The 16,022-nt window shown below is 52.1% G+C and overlaps 1 protein-coding gene and 1 long non-coding RNA gene across 2 annotated transcripts; one reads left to right on the top strand and one right to left on the bottom strand.

Moving 5' to 3' along the window:
- Nucleotides 1-809: 809 nt before the first annotated feature.
- LOC148121309 (uncharacterized) lies at nt 810-10,395 on the bottom strand. The gene is made up of 2 exons (XR_015738340.1): nt 9,186-10,395; nt 810-956 (listed from the first exon to the last, which is right to left on the bottom strand). It is a non-coding gene; the product is annotated as an uncharacterized LOC148121309 (long non-coding RNA).
- An 84-nt stretch (nt 10,396-10,479) lies between these two features.
- Nkx2-3 (NK2 homeobox 3) lies at nt 10,480-14,604 on the top strand. The gene is made up of 2 exons (XM_085693961.2): nt 10,480-11,648; nt 13,060-14,604. Exons 1-2 carry the CDS (start codon nt 11,300-11,302, stop codon nt 13,788-13,790), a joined length of 1,080 nt encoding a protein of 359 aa, XP_085550087.1. The 5' UTR covers nt 10,480-11,299; the 3' UTR covers nt 13,791-14,604.
- Nucleotides 14,605-16,022: the final 1,418 nt, after the last annotated feature.

The raw sequence follows: 16,022 nt of genomic DNA, 5'->3' as shown, positions 1-16,022 counted from the left end.
GCCCATCAAAGTGCCCAGCATCCTGGTAGCTCCAAGTCTTGTTTATTTGTAGCAGTGTGCTCACCCAAGCGGGGCGACCTGGAGTTTGGAATAGGCCTTCGGAGCCCAGGGATAGGGGCCCGGGAGCAGGAGTCTCCAACACTAACGCTGCCTGCTATCGCAGGCAGACAGGTTTCCTTCCCCTGCAAGGTCAAAGGCCAAGCCCTGGAGAGTTCTGCCCCCCACTCCGCCCAGGTCCACCCCGCATCCCGGAGCTCAGTTTCCAGCAGTGCCTGCTCCTCCCCTCCCAGCTCACCATCCATTAGTGTAATCCCCTGTCCAAACACTGCGGCCGAGCCGGCCAGACGTTGGTGTAAACAGACCCGGGGGGACAATTCTAACGATATAAATAAAATAACCATTAATAGCGCAAATCGTTCGATGAGCCACAGGCCGAGCACCCGGGACTCCAGCTTCCCCTGGGTTTTGTGTACACAGCGTGAACACCATGCATCCGTCAGTCAGGTGAACAGAGTTTCTTGTCGCAGGCAAAATCTAAACCCAACGCAGATGAGGTCCCCACAAGCGCGTCAACCCGGCCTGGACTCCTGACATGCACAGGCCACTGCACGCACGCAGCTAGGGACAGACGCACACACTGAGGTCGTCGCTTGCCTTAATGTAACCACGGGTGCTGGCTCTAAGCACAGCACAACCGAGTTAACCCGCCCTTTCAAAACCCAAGGGCGCCACGGGGGGGGGCCTTCGTGCATGATGCATGCAGAGGTCCAGAGTTCACACCCAGAAACGGAAAAATCAGCCTCCACTCGTTCAGGGGTTAATAACAAATAAACTAACATTTATTGAGAATTGATCGTGCCAGATACCGTTCTAATTGCATTGCAGGGGTATTCTTGAATCCTCGGGCAACTTGGAAGTTGTTTTAAGAATCTCCAGTTCCACGAAGAACAGCAAAGCTGAAAGAGTAAAGAGACCAAAGAACCAGTGAACACAGATTTGAACCCATGACTCTACATCCGCGAGGTATCCCAGTAGCACAGATTCCTATGTGAGGGTCCAAAGCCTGGCTCCAGGGCATCCCTGTCCTGCCCGCCTGAGGGGTTTGGTGCCCAATGGAAGAGATGCTCTTACTTCATGAATGGAGCATGAGAAGAGGAGCCCAGGGGTCAAGACAGGAAAGAAGGGAGCTCAGAGAACCCTCCGTCCTGTTCCCAGGGACACAGACTTTCCTTGCCTTCGAGGCCCAGGCAGACAGGCAGTAGCATGGGCGCTGGAGAGTAGGACATCAGAGTCCCGCATGAAGGGGCCTCTAGATCACAAACCAAGTCCAGGGTCCCCAACGTGGGGAAGGTATCCCTGAGCAGGATGGCTGGTTAACCAGGCTGCTAGAGTCCAGGCTGGTGCAAGATCTTTTTCCAGTTCACCAAGACTTGGAGGAGCTTACACCTGGAAAATCTTGCACCAGTCTGTTGCCTATTCCCTCCACCGCGGCCAATCGACTTCACATCTTCAGGCATGGGTTTCCATGGCTCTAAAATGCGGGAGAGGGGATGGCTATGACATTCATCTACAGGTATATCATGTTGATGGGAAAAGAATGTTTTACTAAACCCTTGTTCATTGACAGGAAACTTATGATGGTTACTGTTAACTCCGTGGTAGGTAAGAAGTTCGGAAGGCAGACGTGTACCAGAAAGTGGGGGGGGGGGGAGTGTGAAAAGGAAGTAGCTGGGAGTGGGGGGTATGGCTGGGAGGGGAGAAAAGAGGCTTCAGGGGGACCTGTCCACCCCATCCCAAGCACTGTTTATTTTGAAGTCAGCCTGCAGTCAACCATACCACTCAAACGCATTCCTGGAGGCTGTGAACCTCCACCCAAGCAGACAGGAAGGCTTGAAGGAGGCGGCTGTGAAGTGCTAAGTATCCCTAGCAGAAGGCAGGACTTGTTGGAAGAAGTAGAAACAGCAAGGGTGGTAGACAGCAGCATAGTACCCTTCTACAGTATTTATACCCAGGAACTATTTCATTCTCCCGGTTCTGCAGAAGTGGCTCAGTCAGGCTCTGCTAGTTTATTTGAGGAAGGAGAGTAGGGGAAAGCTCTTGACCACTGAGCCATACGGTGCTTGTAGGAAGCTATGACCAAACAGTAGCTGCTATTATCCATATGGTCACTGGTGGGGCTGCTGTTGCTGTTGGTGTCAGCTGGATTATTTCTGTTCTTGCTATCAGTTCCCAGAGGTGGTCCTCATCAACAGGCTCAGAGATGGTAAGAGACTGCCTGGGATCCAGGGGAGAAACCACAATACAGATGTTTCCAAGATGAGGTGTTCTTGCCCAAAACCAGGAGGGAAGGAAGAAAAAGATCTCAGGGAGATGCCCACCTCCAGGGTGGGTCCAGGGCAGATGATTTATTTGCATTCCAATAAGGACACTAATTGGCCAGATCTTTATCTAAACATGATAACAATGACATGAGACTTTAGAGATGTGTTTATAACAGCTGAAAATGATGCATTCCTGGGAGCAGGAAGCTTGGTTAAGTTTGGAGTTTTCTGGGGCTGGGTGGGGATGAGATTGGGGAGTATGGGTGGGAGCTAAGAGGAGGCTGATGGTGACTCCACAGGTTACTCCTAAAGATTAAGAGAACAATTCCTGCTCCTTCACCACTACCCAGGTCAGAAAACAGAGGGCCTGTGAATTCTGGAAATCCTGCTCCAAGCTCAGACCAGGACCATCTCTCACAGTCCCCAGACAGGTACTGCCACAAAAAAAAAAAAAAAAAGTTTCTAGTGTTTCTCTAAATTGTTTATGTATTTCTTCTGGAGCAGGCTGACCTGGAACTCACTATGTCATTGAGGCTGGGCTGGAACTCATGATTCTCTGTCCTCCTCTAGTTCCCCAGTGCTGGGACCACAGGTGTGAGTGTCACCAAACAGGCAGGTTCTCTAACGTGTTTTGTCTATTTGTTTTTGTTTGGGTTTTTTTTTGTTTTTGATTTTGATGTTTTGTTTTGACTGCCCTAGAACTTGCTCTGTAGACCAGGCTGGCCTCAAACCCAGAGATCCACCTGCCTCTGCCAGTGCTGGGACTAAAGGCACTATGGTTGCTGCCACTGCCTCTGCTGCACTCCCTTTAGTCCCCCTACACACTTTCTATCACTTCTTTAATCCTTATTGCAGGTCTATAAAGTCCACACCACTGTTATCTTCTCTTTGAAAATGTATGTATTTTATTTTATGGGTGTTTGTCGGCATGAATGTATGTGCACCACATGGTGTCTGGTGTCTGAGGTCAGAAGAGGGCATCAGATCACCACTGAAACTGGAATTACACACAGCTGTGAGCTGCCATGTAGGCGCTAGGAATTGAACCCAGATCCTCTGTAAGAGAAGCAAGGGTTCTCAACAGCTGAGTCATGTCTCCAGCCCCACGATTACCTTCTGAGCTAGTGAGAAAGCTGCTGCTTGGTGCGGTGGGAAAACTGGATTAAGGTCACAAAGCTATAACACCGGCAGAGCTCTATTTCACACCTAGATCTGGTGGACTCCAAGGGCAGTGCTCTGGTCCAGGGCAGAGGTATAAGATAAGGCTATAACTCAGAGAAAACCAAGTTTTCCTGGACCCCACCCTTGGACATGGCTGCCTGTTCTTTGGGGGAATCTCCATGCAGTACAGGGAATCATGAAGACCCACCTATGCACAAGCAAGCTCAGGAAATCTATATACATTCAGCCACATTTGTGTTTGTGGGTTTGTCAGTTGTGAGAGTTGCAAAACATTTATGCCCACCCAAGTTCATTCACTGTTAGGATGTGTATACACACACACACACACACACACACACACACACACATATTCATATATACAGGCCACCTTCTGGAATATGCATATGCAAATGCAGGGTCATGATCTGAGGAGCAGAATGTCTCAACATAGTTTTATTGCTTTCAAGAACGCACTCACAGTGTCATTACAATTCTAGCAATAAAATCTATTCCTTCTTCTCTGGCTACAGCTCACACAGATCCTTCTAGGGCCCTTTTGAACATGCCTAATTGTAAGGATCTCATAAACTGTATGAAAGTAGAACATCCAGTCATGGAGGTTAGTTTTCACCTTGGACCATATAAATATTTATCTCTTGATCTCTTGTCATTTACCAGTAATTCTCGTTATTGCTAGGTGTTGGGGAGAGGAGGGAGGAGAACTCAGATGGAGTGCTGCCCGACATAATAATGATCATTCACTGAGCATGAGCAAGGCTTTAATGGGGTCTACATGCGTGAAAAACCCCAAGTGCCTTCATGCCAGCATAGATCCAGGGTACACCATGCCAGTGCAAAAAGCACTTTGCAGACAAGTAGATAGAAACAATCAGATCTGCACCCAGCTGTTTCTCAGAGTGATACAGTTGCCATCCATCACATGGTAGCAGATTAAAAGTAAAAGGGGGGGGGGATAGGAGGGTGGCCAGCTGTCTGCCATGCAGTTAAAGACACAGGAAGAAATCCTTAAGTCTAGTGTACCTCAGGAGACCAGTGACTTAGTGGCTCCCCAGACCCCATAACAGGCAGCTTAGAAGGATGTGGAAGGAGGGGGCTTTACAGAGATAGAACATTGGACCTGAGCTCCTTACAAGGCTGGATGAAGTGAGACAATGAAGAACCCACTATTCTTTCCCAGATTCGGCCCCAGAAATTCAAAGTGGTCCTGGTTGCATCTTCTAGCTGGGATGATCTCAAGACTGAACAACCCCCAGCATATAAATGGTGCTTTCAGGAAAGGAGGGTTCCTATCTACTTTACCTGTGTGAGATGTGGAGCCATGGTCCCTGTCTGGGAGACCCCATCTACTCTTAAGGGATGCCTGAAGTGGGGGCCTCAGGCTCACCCCCAGCATGGGCTTCTCTGGACAGCCACAATAGAAGGAAGTGCAGGCTCCTCGGGATCAGCCTGGAGGGGATTTCCACAAGGAGGGAAGCCCAGCCCACCACCTGGAGTCTACACACCACACACACACACACACACACACACACACACCCCACACACACCGCTGCTGGGGGGTAAGGGTGGGGTGGGATGTGAGAGACAGCTTAGGAGATGGAGCAGGGCAAGGAATAGGATCCCTTTCATTTGACCAAAGATACGTGAGCATTTTCCTGAGCAGGCCCAGGCACAGAGCTGGGATTTGGGAAACAGTTCATGAATGGAGCTTTGCTCAACTTGGTCGATCTCACTTGAGCAGCACTGATTTGAAGCCTAGCTTTTTTTCTTTTTTCTTTTTTTCTAAATCAAACACCGGTGGGAACCAAGATTTTAAAACAAAAACAAAACTAGCAGCTTCCAGGCTAGGATGAGAGAGTATGAAATTAAAAAAAGGGGGGGAGGTGAGAAAACGGGAAACCAACAGGTGGGAAGGAGTAGAGACAGAATTTTAAAGGAAGCTGGAAGATGGATTGGGGGTGTGGGAGAAAGGAAGTGGGAGTAGGGTGGAGGGGGAAAGGGCGAGTGAAGAAGGAAAGGGACCCAGAGAAAAAAGGAAGAAGGCGGTGGGAAAAGTGTGGCCTCCAGCGGGGAGGAAAGGGTGGCTGCGGGGAAGGCTGCCAGGAGAAAGGTCCTGGGATTCTATAGTCCTAGACTCTGGAGTTCTGGGGAACCTCAGCGTGCCTGAACCGGTGAGAAGATCGTCTTCTCTGGAGTGGGGAGGATTGAGTTCCTAGAGGCAGGCTCAAGGACAAAGACAACGCCAGAGCAGAGGTCTTTAAGGGCTCTGGTTTGTTGGGGTCGCAAAGCTGGAGAGAGGCGCGTCGACCGAAAGCCAGCAGTTCGCTGAAACAGCGCGGGAGCTCAGAAAGGCAGAGCCAGCTGGCAAACAGGACCGAGTAAGTCCTCATCACCTTCAGGCCCGCAGCCTGAAACCCCCAAATCCTTGACCTTGGAAGCGGCGTCCAGTAGGCCTGGGGTTGTAGCCTGAACCTGGCTTCTGGGGTGCATCACGCCTCTGATCTTGTGGCTGTGAACCTCCACTGGTCACTATGCCCATCTGAGGCCTCGACGCTCTCCACCTCCTATTTCTATCCAATTACGGGTAAAGCCCACATTTTACTGCCCTACGCACCGCCCAACCCAGCGCACTGAGGAGAAAACCTGGACTGCCTTGGGGAGCGGAGCGGTGAGCCCCAGGGCCAGGGTATCCAGAGTCTTTTCTTGGGTGACAGACTATCCCGTCTTGAGTATCCCGACTAATCTAGGGAATCATTGTCCTCCTCCTCAAGTGCGCACCAGAGTCGGACCTCCGGGTCCCACGCAGACAGAACCAAATGAAAATACACATGAGAGATTTAAACCAGCAACGCTTTCTTGCAAATAGGAAAGGTATTTTTCTTCCTCGAATGGTTTGAAGTTATTCTCCCTAAGTAACTCCAGAGAGACTGACCGGGAAGCAAGTTTTTAGGTAACTGCAGGAGGCTAAGGTCCGTAGAAGTAGGTTTGCGGTTGAGAGTAGCAGAGGATAGTTTGAGGAAGAGACGAGAACAATCTGCTGCTCCTAAGGCGAGTGCCACTTCTCGCTCTCTTCCTACTCGTCTGCTCAGCCAACCGCGAGAACCGGCAAGGCAGTCGCTCTAGCTTGAGTGAATTAATTCGCCAAGGACTTAAAAAGACTCTCTTAAGTTAGACTGTATTTTGGAAGGTTAAAATTTAGAAGACGTTAAAATTTAGCTACAGGAAGTTAAAAAAAATCCTACGGAATGCATTCCGCATTCCAGTTAAATCCTCTAGTTAAAACTGCTCATTGCATTTTCAAATAGCACACACATCAATACAAATAATCGCGTAAAGCACCCTTTGTTTTAGAAATTTTTGTTAGAAGAAATATTCCACGGAGATAGCCCTCTGACTCCAGTGTCGTACTGGCCTTAGAGGAACTGGTTTTAGTGAGGAAATCTCAATTTACATTTTTATCTTTTAAAGTGTTGGTGGGTCAGATCTCAGAAGATATGAGTGAGAACTCCTCGCCCTGAGAAACCGAAACTCTCAGAGATGGCCTGTAATTTATACCACAGACCACACAATTTGCTGGATTTGGACTGATTTTTCTCTCAGGGAAGAGAAATGATGATCTGTTTGGAAAATTAATTCCAAACAAAATCTAGAAAAATTGCCCACACGTGCAAAACAAGCTCTGCGCTCACAGTCCACTTAAAAATCCCTCACACATTAGTTCACCATGAAAACACACACACTCAAGAAATTAGATACATTTAACGCTTTCTAGAACCAAGGAACGCATCTCCTTAAAATTATACAAATGCTCAGCTCAGCCGTTAGGGAGCAGATTTATAACTCCAGTCAGGGAATGCATTCACCCTTTTTAGCATTATTGCAGTTAACATCCGTCTGCTCGGGAGTTGGGGACAGTTTTCTAACGTTTCTAAGGGACCAAAACCAGATCTAGCATGCCGCTGCTGCCACCAACAAGTCAACGGCATTCCACTTAGCGGCACTGCCGAAAAGGAAGTTCTTCCTCACCTAGGTTCTTTCTTTGTGTGTGTGTGAATCATTAAAAAGCAATTTCTAGGACAGCCTTCAAGTAAATTAAAAACTCACCTAAAGTTTCATGTATCCGGCCAGTTGAGTTTACAGTTTATTTTTTCGTAGTTTAATAGAAAATCACTGTAGTGCTACATTAAAATTTTAAGAACAGGGCCCTGATTCCATAATTAAATAACTGTTTGTGCAACGAGACAAATGATGTCAAATGGTACCCAAACTGTTGCCTATCTGCCTATTTTACATGTGGAGGAAACGAGGGACTGTTAACACAAAGCTTTCAAAAGTTACCACATTTTTCCTTCGGTAATGCAATTACTGTAATGGTTAACACAAAGCTCTTTAACAGCTATAATTTTATTTATTATATATACACGTCTATAAAGCACCCCCCAGGGAATTTGCCACCACTTCAGCAAGATCTGTAATCAAATCTCCGCTGGGAGGGGCTTGTGATGTGTACTAGGTGATGGAGGTGAACCCAGGCAGACACTTAGGACTAAAACAAGCCAAACTGCAGTCATATTTACTTTATCTGACAGTAGCTGGCTGAAGTGCCTGATACGAAAACCTATTGTTAACTGAGCACGAATCTAAGATTTCTAAGATCTTTTCAGACAAGAGAATGCAAATGCCCCCGAACGCACTAGTAACTGGATACTGAGTGGAACTAGATTCTGTACCCCGGTAGCAGCAGCAGGGCCCAAGGAGTGGGAGGGAGGAAGCGGGCTCCTACAGCGGTGCACAGCTGGCTGTGCACAGATCCAAAGTCCTTTCGGGCGCCGGTTGCCGGAGCGGGAAAGACAGGCCACCTGAAGGCGGTTGGCCTGGTTGGGAACCTGCTACTTCGAAATCAGTATAAGACAAGACTAAACAATTTGGAAAGGGAAGCTGGAGATGACCAGAACCCCTGCTGTATACAAAAATCAAAGACCAATCAATCCTAAAAGTCAAGGTGGTGGGTGAAAGTCGGAACCGGCGGTGTTCCAGGTTAGAGAGAGGAGAGCAGGTTAAGCCATAGAAGCCCCGACCTGACACATTCACCAGACTCCCCACCAAGTCCTCCCAGGTGTAGTCTGGTCCCAGCCTGCTGTGGAGCAGCTTGGCCAGGGTTCTCAAGAGAGAGCTGTCCAGGTGTGTTTTGAGGATACCTGACCAGGTAGTGGCGGCTGCAGGATTTAGAGGAGACCCCGCCACGTGCTCCGCAGGTGGGGGAGCAGAGAGAAGAGGCCGGAGTGGGCCTACCCGGCTGCAGCAGGTGTGTGGGTGTGCCACTGAGTTCCTGGCCCTGTTGGGCTGGGGCTTTCACTCAGTTGCGGTTCTAAGACCCGTTTCTGGGGCAAAGGTTAGGTGAGGGCGAAGCAGCGCTAGGAAGCAAGGAACCAAGCAAGGGGAAATACACGCTTCCCATGGAAGCAAATAGTTTTTATCTTTTCTTTTGATCGAATCTTGAAGTCACCTGAAAACTTTAAAAAAGAAAAAAAAATGGAGATCAGAAGGGAACAAGAATTCGTCCGCGACGGTTTTGCCTTGCAGCAGGTCTTGGGGACTGAGACAGGAGCGCCTTTTCCTTCTAGTCCTCTCACAGCCTGCTTGGAGGCGCTCAAAGTCCCCGACCCTGCAGTGCCACGCACTCACCCCACCTCGCTGCTCGGGATCCACCGCAAAACCAGGCGCACTCTTCCCTCCGCAGACTCGCCTTCTGTAGCGACTGCGGTCCCCGCCTGGGGCTCAAGTCTTAAAAGCGAAAAGGCTCCTGAGACCTAGAAATGGTTTCGAGGGCCTACCCACTGACAATCATTCCCATTTCCCCCAGGGCACGTGGAGGGAGCTTCGTCCCAGCTTCCCCGGTGGCCCCGGCGCAGCATTTCCGCTCTCCCCCGAAGAGCCCCGCCTCCCTCTCCTCCCAACCCTTTCTCCAGGGCCTAGGGCACGGTCTCCTTCTACTGTCCCTGGGTTCCGCAAGGCCACCCTCCATATAATCCCTATTCGTGCCGTGTCTACCCGTTTCCCAGGGCGTTATCCTCAGTCCCTGTGCCTTCCAGCCGTCCTTTCCAGTTGAGACCAGTCTCTCCCAACTGTGCGGTTCTACTGGGGGGCAGGGGAGGGAGAGGGAGGAAACAAACAAAAGCCTGGGGCGGTCTGGTGAGGAACCCCCGCAGTGAAACCAGAACCACTCCTTATTTGTTACTTCCAGGCGTGCTGCCCACGCGTTTTGTTGTTAGCTTCACAATAGGGGCCGCTGCTATTCAGAGAGTTAAGCTTATAGGCAGGTGAATGCCAGAAGGTGGTCCCCACCAGGCAGTTTTCAGAGTCTGAGATTGCATATATTCTCCACGCAGAATGCAACCGCTGTCTCAGAAATGCGCCCGAAAGTCAACAGGTAGAGAAATAAGGCGCTTCTGAAAGTTAAGGCCTATCTATACTCAGACTTCAGCCGAGGAAAGTGCTGCCCCCACAGCTGGGTTACCTCCCTTCTGAGATCAGAGTCCCTCACAACCCCTGTTCTCATAAAGCCGCCCAGTGAGTGAGGTGGTGCTCCAGCCAGGTCAGGATCAATGTCAACGACTGTTCTGACCTCTGAGGCAGAAACACGTTTTGAACCCTTAGCATTCCTAGACCTGCACTATGCTTCCGGCCTGGTTAGTCCTATTTACCTAGAGCAATTACCCAAAAGAGGGAATTCGGCTCCTTTATATGGACGAGGAAACTGAGAATATCGAAGACCACATATTGACTCAGGCGATTCGAAGCAAGAGCAGCAGGCACCAAAGTACTTCATCTGTCTTTCAGATACCTGTTGTCTGCAGCCACTGCAAAGGCCGCAAAGGCAAATGCGACCTGGACCCTGCCCTCAGGGACTCGCAGTCTAACTTGACAACCAGGTGGACACACAAAGCCTGCCATACGTAGCACTAGGTGAGGGGGAGTGACAAGTGACATTGCTAACGGAGCAAATTCAGAGGAAGAGGACTTCCGGGCTAGGCGATCTGGCAGCGATTCCTTGGAGGACGTGGTATTTGAGTAGAGCCTTGGAGAACAGTTTTCCATTCGTGGAACTGAGGATGGAAAAGGCACTCCACGTGGTGAGAACAGCTACAGTAAAGACAAGGTGGGATTTGACACGTCGCTCATAATTCCACAGATACAGCATTAGTCTCCTGAGGAATCCACCGTCCGCCGTTTACTAGCCAGGAAGTTTTCCTGCCCCGAAGCAGCTGGAAAAGTCAGTCCGTGCCATCCTTCTAGGACTTTGTTGGATCACGGACAGTGAGCCTCTCAAAATTGACCTGGGGGAAGATGCGGCTAGTTGGAACGGGAATCGATGATTCGGACACCCGGTTCAATGCAGCTCTCCCACAGCGACTTGGACCTCAAGACCCTATTCTAGTCCCTGTCTATTTCTGGTAGCGCAGCAACACCCCACTGGGTGGACGCGGAGGGCGTGGCTCACCTATGCCAGAACCAATTAGAAAGGAGGCCAGGATGCCGACTCCGCCCCTCGACATGACGCAGGGCCCCCGGACAGAGGCTTCACAGCCCGGGCCCCAGTCCTTGCAGTGGCTGTAACAAAACCCAGACCCCCAGGTCCCGGCCAATGGAGGCGATTTAGACTGGAACAGGACCGCGTCTGTCAAAAGCTCGACTCCGCAACACCGCGGAGTCCAGAGGAAGAGCTGGAGCCGCCGCTCTGCCTCCCCGCCCCCGCCGGGATTTATTGAGTATTTGGACTGGACAATTAAGTGGCCCTGATGATGTTACCAAGCCCGGTCACCTCCACCCCTTTCTCAGTCAAAGACATTTTGAATCTGGAGCAGCAGCAGCACTTCCACGGAGCTCACTTGCAGGCGGAGCTGGAGCAGCACTTCCACTCGGCTCCCTGCATGCTGGCTGCGACTGACGGGACACAGTTTTCTGATGCAGGGGAGGAGGACGAGGAAGAAGAGGGAGAGAAACTGTCCTATTTGAACTCACTAGCTGCTGCCGAGGGCCACGGAGATTCAGGTCTCTGTCCACAAAGCTATGTCCATACAGTCCTTCGAGACTCCTGCAGCAGGCCCAAGGAACAAGAAGAGGAGGTTGTGAGAGAACGGAGCCAAAGTGAGTAGAGGGGGAAACGAATTGCGTCCCTACACCTGGGGCAATGGCTTAGCGCCCATAAACAACCCACAAACCGTGCCAGCATGGCCACCCGCCCCTTTTACATTTGGCTAGAGTCATGCCTAGCCAGGTTCGAGGACAGCTCTGCAAAGCGCAGATACCTGAGATGCAGCTGGGGTAGAGGGGGAAAGTGGTGGTTCTGGTGACCGCTCTTCAGCAGAGCAGGGAGGAGAGGGAGCAGCCCCTGAGGGAAAGGAAAGTGGTTTTTACAGCCCCGGTTCAGATAAGCGAGAAGTGACAGGGGCCCAGCGGTTGGGTCCTAACATCATGGTGTGTGGGTGTGTGTTTTCTCGAACACCCCTCTTCTCAAAAAGGAGTCAGTAGTCTGACCATTTTTCTGCCTAGTGTGTGTTGAGTTCCAGAATGAGGCTGGGCAGTCACCCCGGCTTTCTCGAAAAGGCAGTGCCAGCAGGTTGTGTATTTAGCATCCTTGCAGACAAGGAACTTTGATGGACTTTACCTTACTTCTTCTGAGCTTGGAGCTAGCACTCTGCGAAGGAGAGGGAATGGTCGGTGTGTGGGAGCACGATCCACTCCAGATGACCGCACCACTCACACCCACGAAGTAAAGGCCTTTAAAAAAAAATCCTAGCGTTAGCTTTGTGTCTCAGGCTGCAAGCCAGTAGGGTGGGATAAAGTGAAGAATTTAGCAGGGGGTTCTGGACGCTTCACAGACCAGAGGTGGTAGGAAAATCGGATAACTGAATAACCCCGCAGGAAATGTCTGAAAGGAAGACAGAATCGAAGAATCTCTTCTCCAAGTGGAGGTTTGATGTGACTGAGACACAAAACTGTCTAAAACAGACACAAAACTGTCTAAATCGGCCCATCCAACTTTTTTCCTATGTAAGGTAATATACAAATATTGTTACACGCAGTAGTTTTGGTAAGAAAAAAAATAAGTTCTTGAGTTGCGTCTTACACTTAAGATATTTCCGAGCAGAAAAAAAAAATCCGCAATCAACCCGTACATCCCGGCTGCCTGTCCCCAATACCAACACGTTTCACACCTTCAGGTATCCTTGGTGAGTGGTAGGCAAACGAGTTTGCAAATACTGATGTTAATGCAGACGCAAGCTTTCATCTTGAAAACAGTCATTAGCGCTTCGAGCCGCACACTTAATCTCTTTTCTCACCGATACTCAAGTTCTAATAAATGCAAACTAACTACTCCCCACCAAACGTGCCTTCTCCTGGGGAGGTGCTCGGTCTGACGCAGGGCCCTTGAGTACCAGAAACTATGAACTTTCTCCAGATCTAAACACTTACTATGGAGTGCTCTGTGCTGCCGGGGCGTAGGGGTGCTATACCGGGAGCCAGAACGGGGCTAAGGTCTTGCTTCTCTACGCAGAAAGCTGCCAGCTGAAGAAGTCTCTAGAAGCGACGACAGACTGTAAGGCGAACGAGGACGGCGAGAGGCCGAAGCCGCGCAGCCGCCGGAAGCCGAGGGTGCTCTTCTCTCAAGCTCAGGTCTTCGAGCTGGAGCGCAGGTTCAAGCAGCAGCGGTACCTGTCGGCGCCCGAACGCGAGCACCTCGCCAGCAGTCTGAAGCTCACGTCCACGCAGGTGAAAATCTGGTTCCAGAATCGCAGGTACAAGTGCAAGAGACAGCGGCAGGACAAGTCCCTGGAGCTAGGGACGCACGCGCCGCCGCCACCACCTCGCCGCGTGGCAGTGCCGGTGCTGGTGCGGGATGGCAAGCCGTGCGTCACACCCAGCGCGCAGGCCTATGGCTCGCCCTACAGCGTGGGCGCCGGAGCCTATTCCTACAACAGCTTCCCCGCCTACGGCTACGGTAACTCGGCCGCCGCCGCAGCAGCTGCGGCTGCAGCGGCCGCCGCAGCCGCGGCCTACAGTGGCAGCTACGGCTGTGCCTACCCGACAGGCGGTGGCGGCGGCGGGGCCTCCGCAGCGACCACCGCCATGCAGCCCGCCTGCAGCGCCACCGGAGGCGGATCCTTTGTGAACGTGAGCAACCTGGGAGGCTTTGGCAGTGGTGGCGGCGCTCAACCCTTGCACCAGGGCTCCGCAGCCGGGCCGGCGTGCGCCCAGGGGACCTTGCAGGGCATCAGGGCTTGGTAAGGACAGGACTGGACACGCGGCGGGCGTCCTACCGCAGCTTGGCGCCGCGGGAATGAGACACGAGAAAGGCCGGACCCAAGGGCCAGGTCCCCTCGTTAAAATAAAATCATAGACATACCGCTCCCCGAGGGGCCAGGGTTGCAGCACACTCTAGGTCTGGGGCTCAGCGGAGAAACGGATGCCCTGGTCCAATCGTCAAGACTGTCTGAGACAGAAACAACACGGGCCAGGCTCCAGTGAAGAGGTTGGCCCCCCACCCTGACTCTGCGGGGAGTGCGGGAGGCTGGAACTCCGGCTGTCACTTGCTCTCCGGAGGAGGGCTTTTCTCCTGCGGCCTACACTTGGCCTTCTCGAAGTTCGGTCGGTCGGGGGAACCGGACCAAACAGGAAAATAAAGGAAGAAAAAGAAAAGAAAAGGGAAAAAGAAAAAAGTGTGAAGGAGAGGAAAATGGGGTAGTGGCTTGAGAAATTCCACCGATTCGCAGTCCCTTTTTCTAGCCTGGAGCGCCTCCACAGTGGATTTTTCGTTTTCCAGCTGCCTCTCTTCCGAGACAGACTCCGCCCGCATCTCTGGATTGTCAGGGGACTCTTCTTGGAGACCACCACCCCAGTGAGATCGAAAGTTGGGGGAAGGGAGGCAGCTGAGCAAATCCAGGACCTGGCAGCCCAGCTTAGGTGTCCCAGGTTGGTTTCCTTTCTGTTTTGTATCCTGTATTCAGCACATTATCTCTCTATATAACTATATCCACACGCCGTGTACACACCCGCTGTCATACACTACAGGAGTCAATAAAGAAGGTGCAATATTTCTGAACTGTTTGACTTGCTGCAGACTTGTTTAGTCCCAAAGACTGGGGAGTAATCCCCCCTCCCCCTTAAGCAGGGCGGGAAGTGAGGAAAAGCACCCTGGGCATCTAGGCCTGGTGCTCCTGAGCCAGGCCCCAGGCTGCAAGTTTGGTCTCTTCACCGCTTTGTTCATTAATTTCTCTTTAGTGTTGTGGGCCTAACAGGCTGGAAGGAGGCTCTGGGTCTTCTGAGGTCCAGGACTTTGTAATCCCCCACCCACCGCTACATTTTATCCAGATGCTCTGACTTGGTGCGGGGGACCTGCCTGGGTCAAGCTGAGACTCTGTCCCACTTCGAGGGTCTCCAAGAAAGACGAAAAGCTCGCTGCCAGGCTCAGCCTTGGGTGGCTCCTTTCTCGGCCACCACCGGGCCTTCAAGCGCGCCCGGGGGCGCTGCATTGCGCCCCGCCGGGGCCGAGCTCTCCCCCTCGGCCGCCCTCCCTTCTCCCCCGGCGGCCGCGGCTTTATGCGGCTCCTTGTCACTTGCGGAGAATGCCTGTGCGAGGCCTGTGCTGCCACACGGCCGATTGTGAGCGTGCCAAGGCGGGTGAATGGGGAGGCCTCTGTGCGCCGCGCCATTGTGGGGCCGGGCCTGGCTGAAAGGCGGCTCCGGGCCGGGAAGGTGCGGAAAGAATGGCTTTTTATTGGAGTCCCGAACAAAAGGTGTGGTAGGAAGGCGAGGTCCCCTGTGCGAACAAAAACCCCAGCGCGTCGGATTGACGTCCCCCCCGAGCTCCCCATTGCTTCTCAGAGCGGGGGCTTTGTGCAACAGTCTGCTCAACAGAGGGACGGAGAAATGCGCGGGGGTTTTGTTCCCCGTTTTTTTGTGTGTGGGGGGAAGGGGCGGCCGGGGGGCCGGGGGCTGGGCGGGCAACAGGGAGGGGCACTCTGATTAGGCCGGGCGGGCCGGGGCGCAGAGAGGTTCAGCGGGAGTCGGCTGTCTGAATGCAGGGTCATTATTGCTACAAGTTTAGCAATTTCGCCCTTGCTGAAGGGGGTGGGGGCTGTTAGGTTGCTGCCAGGCCGCTAGTCTGGGGAGCTAGAGAGACCCAAGGGCGGGGGGGGGGGGGGGGTAGGAAAGGAGGAGGGAAACAGGCAGGCAGGCCAGAGAGCGCCCCCAAACCCTCAAACCCTCTGGCCGCCCAGGACGCACTTGGCCCCCCATCGCTGAAGGGCCTAACTCTGAGGCAGTAGAAGGGGTTGGAGGAAGGAGGAAGACCCTGCTCCTCTTTGCTCTCTGGTACCTGGGACGACCCCAGAGCTGGGACCGAGTTAGTGGACTAGACTTCTGCACCCTCAGTCATTGCGGTGTGTTGGAACCCTTCCTCCCGCTACCCCGTGAGCCACCTTCTTACCAAGCTGCCTGTCCACTTGGGCTTATTTAGCC

The sequence above is a fragment of the Myodes glareolus genome, chromosome 7 (assembly GCF_982192425.1).
Source record: "Myodes glareolus chromosome 7, mMyoGla1.1, whole genome shotgun sequence".
Lineage (NCBI taxonomy): Eukaryota > Metazoa > Chordata > Mammalia > Rodentia > Cricetidae > Myodes > Myodes glareolus.
This window is presented reverse-complemented; position numbering and strand designations above follow the sequence as displayed.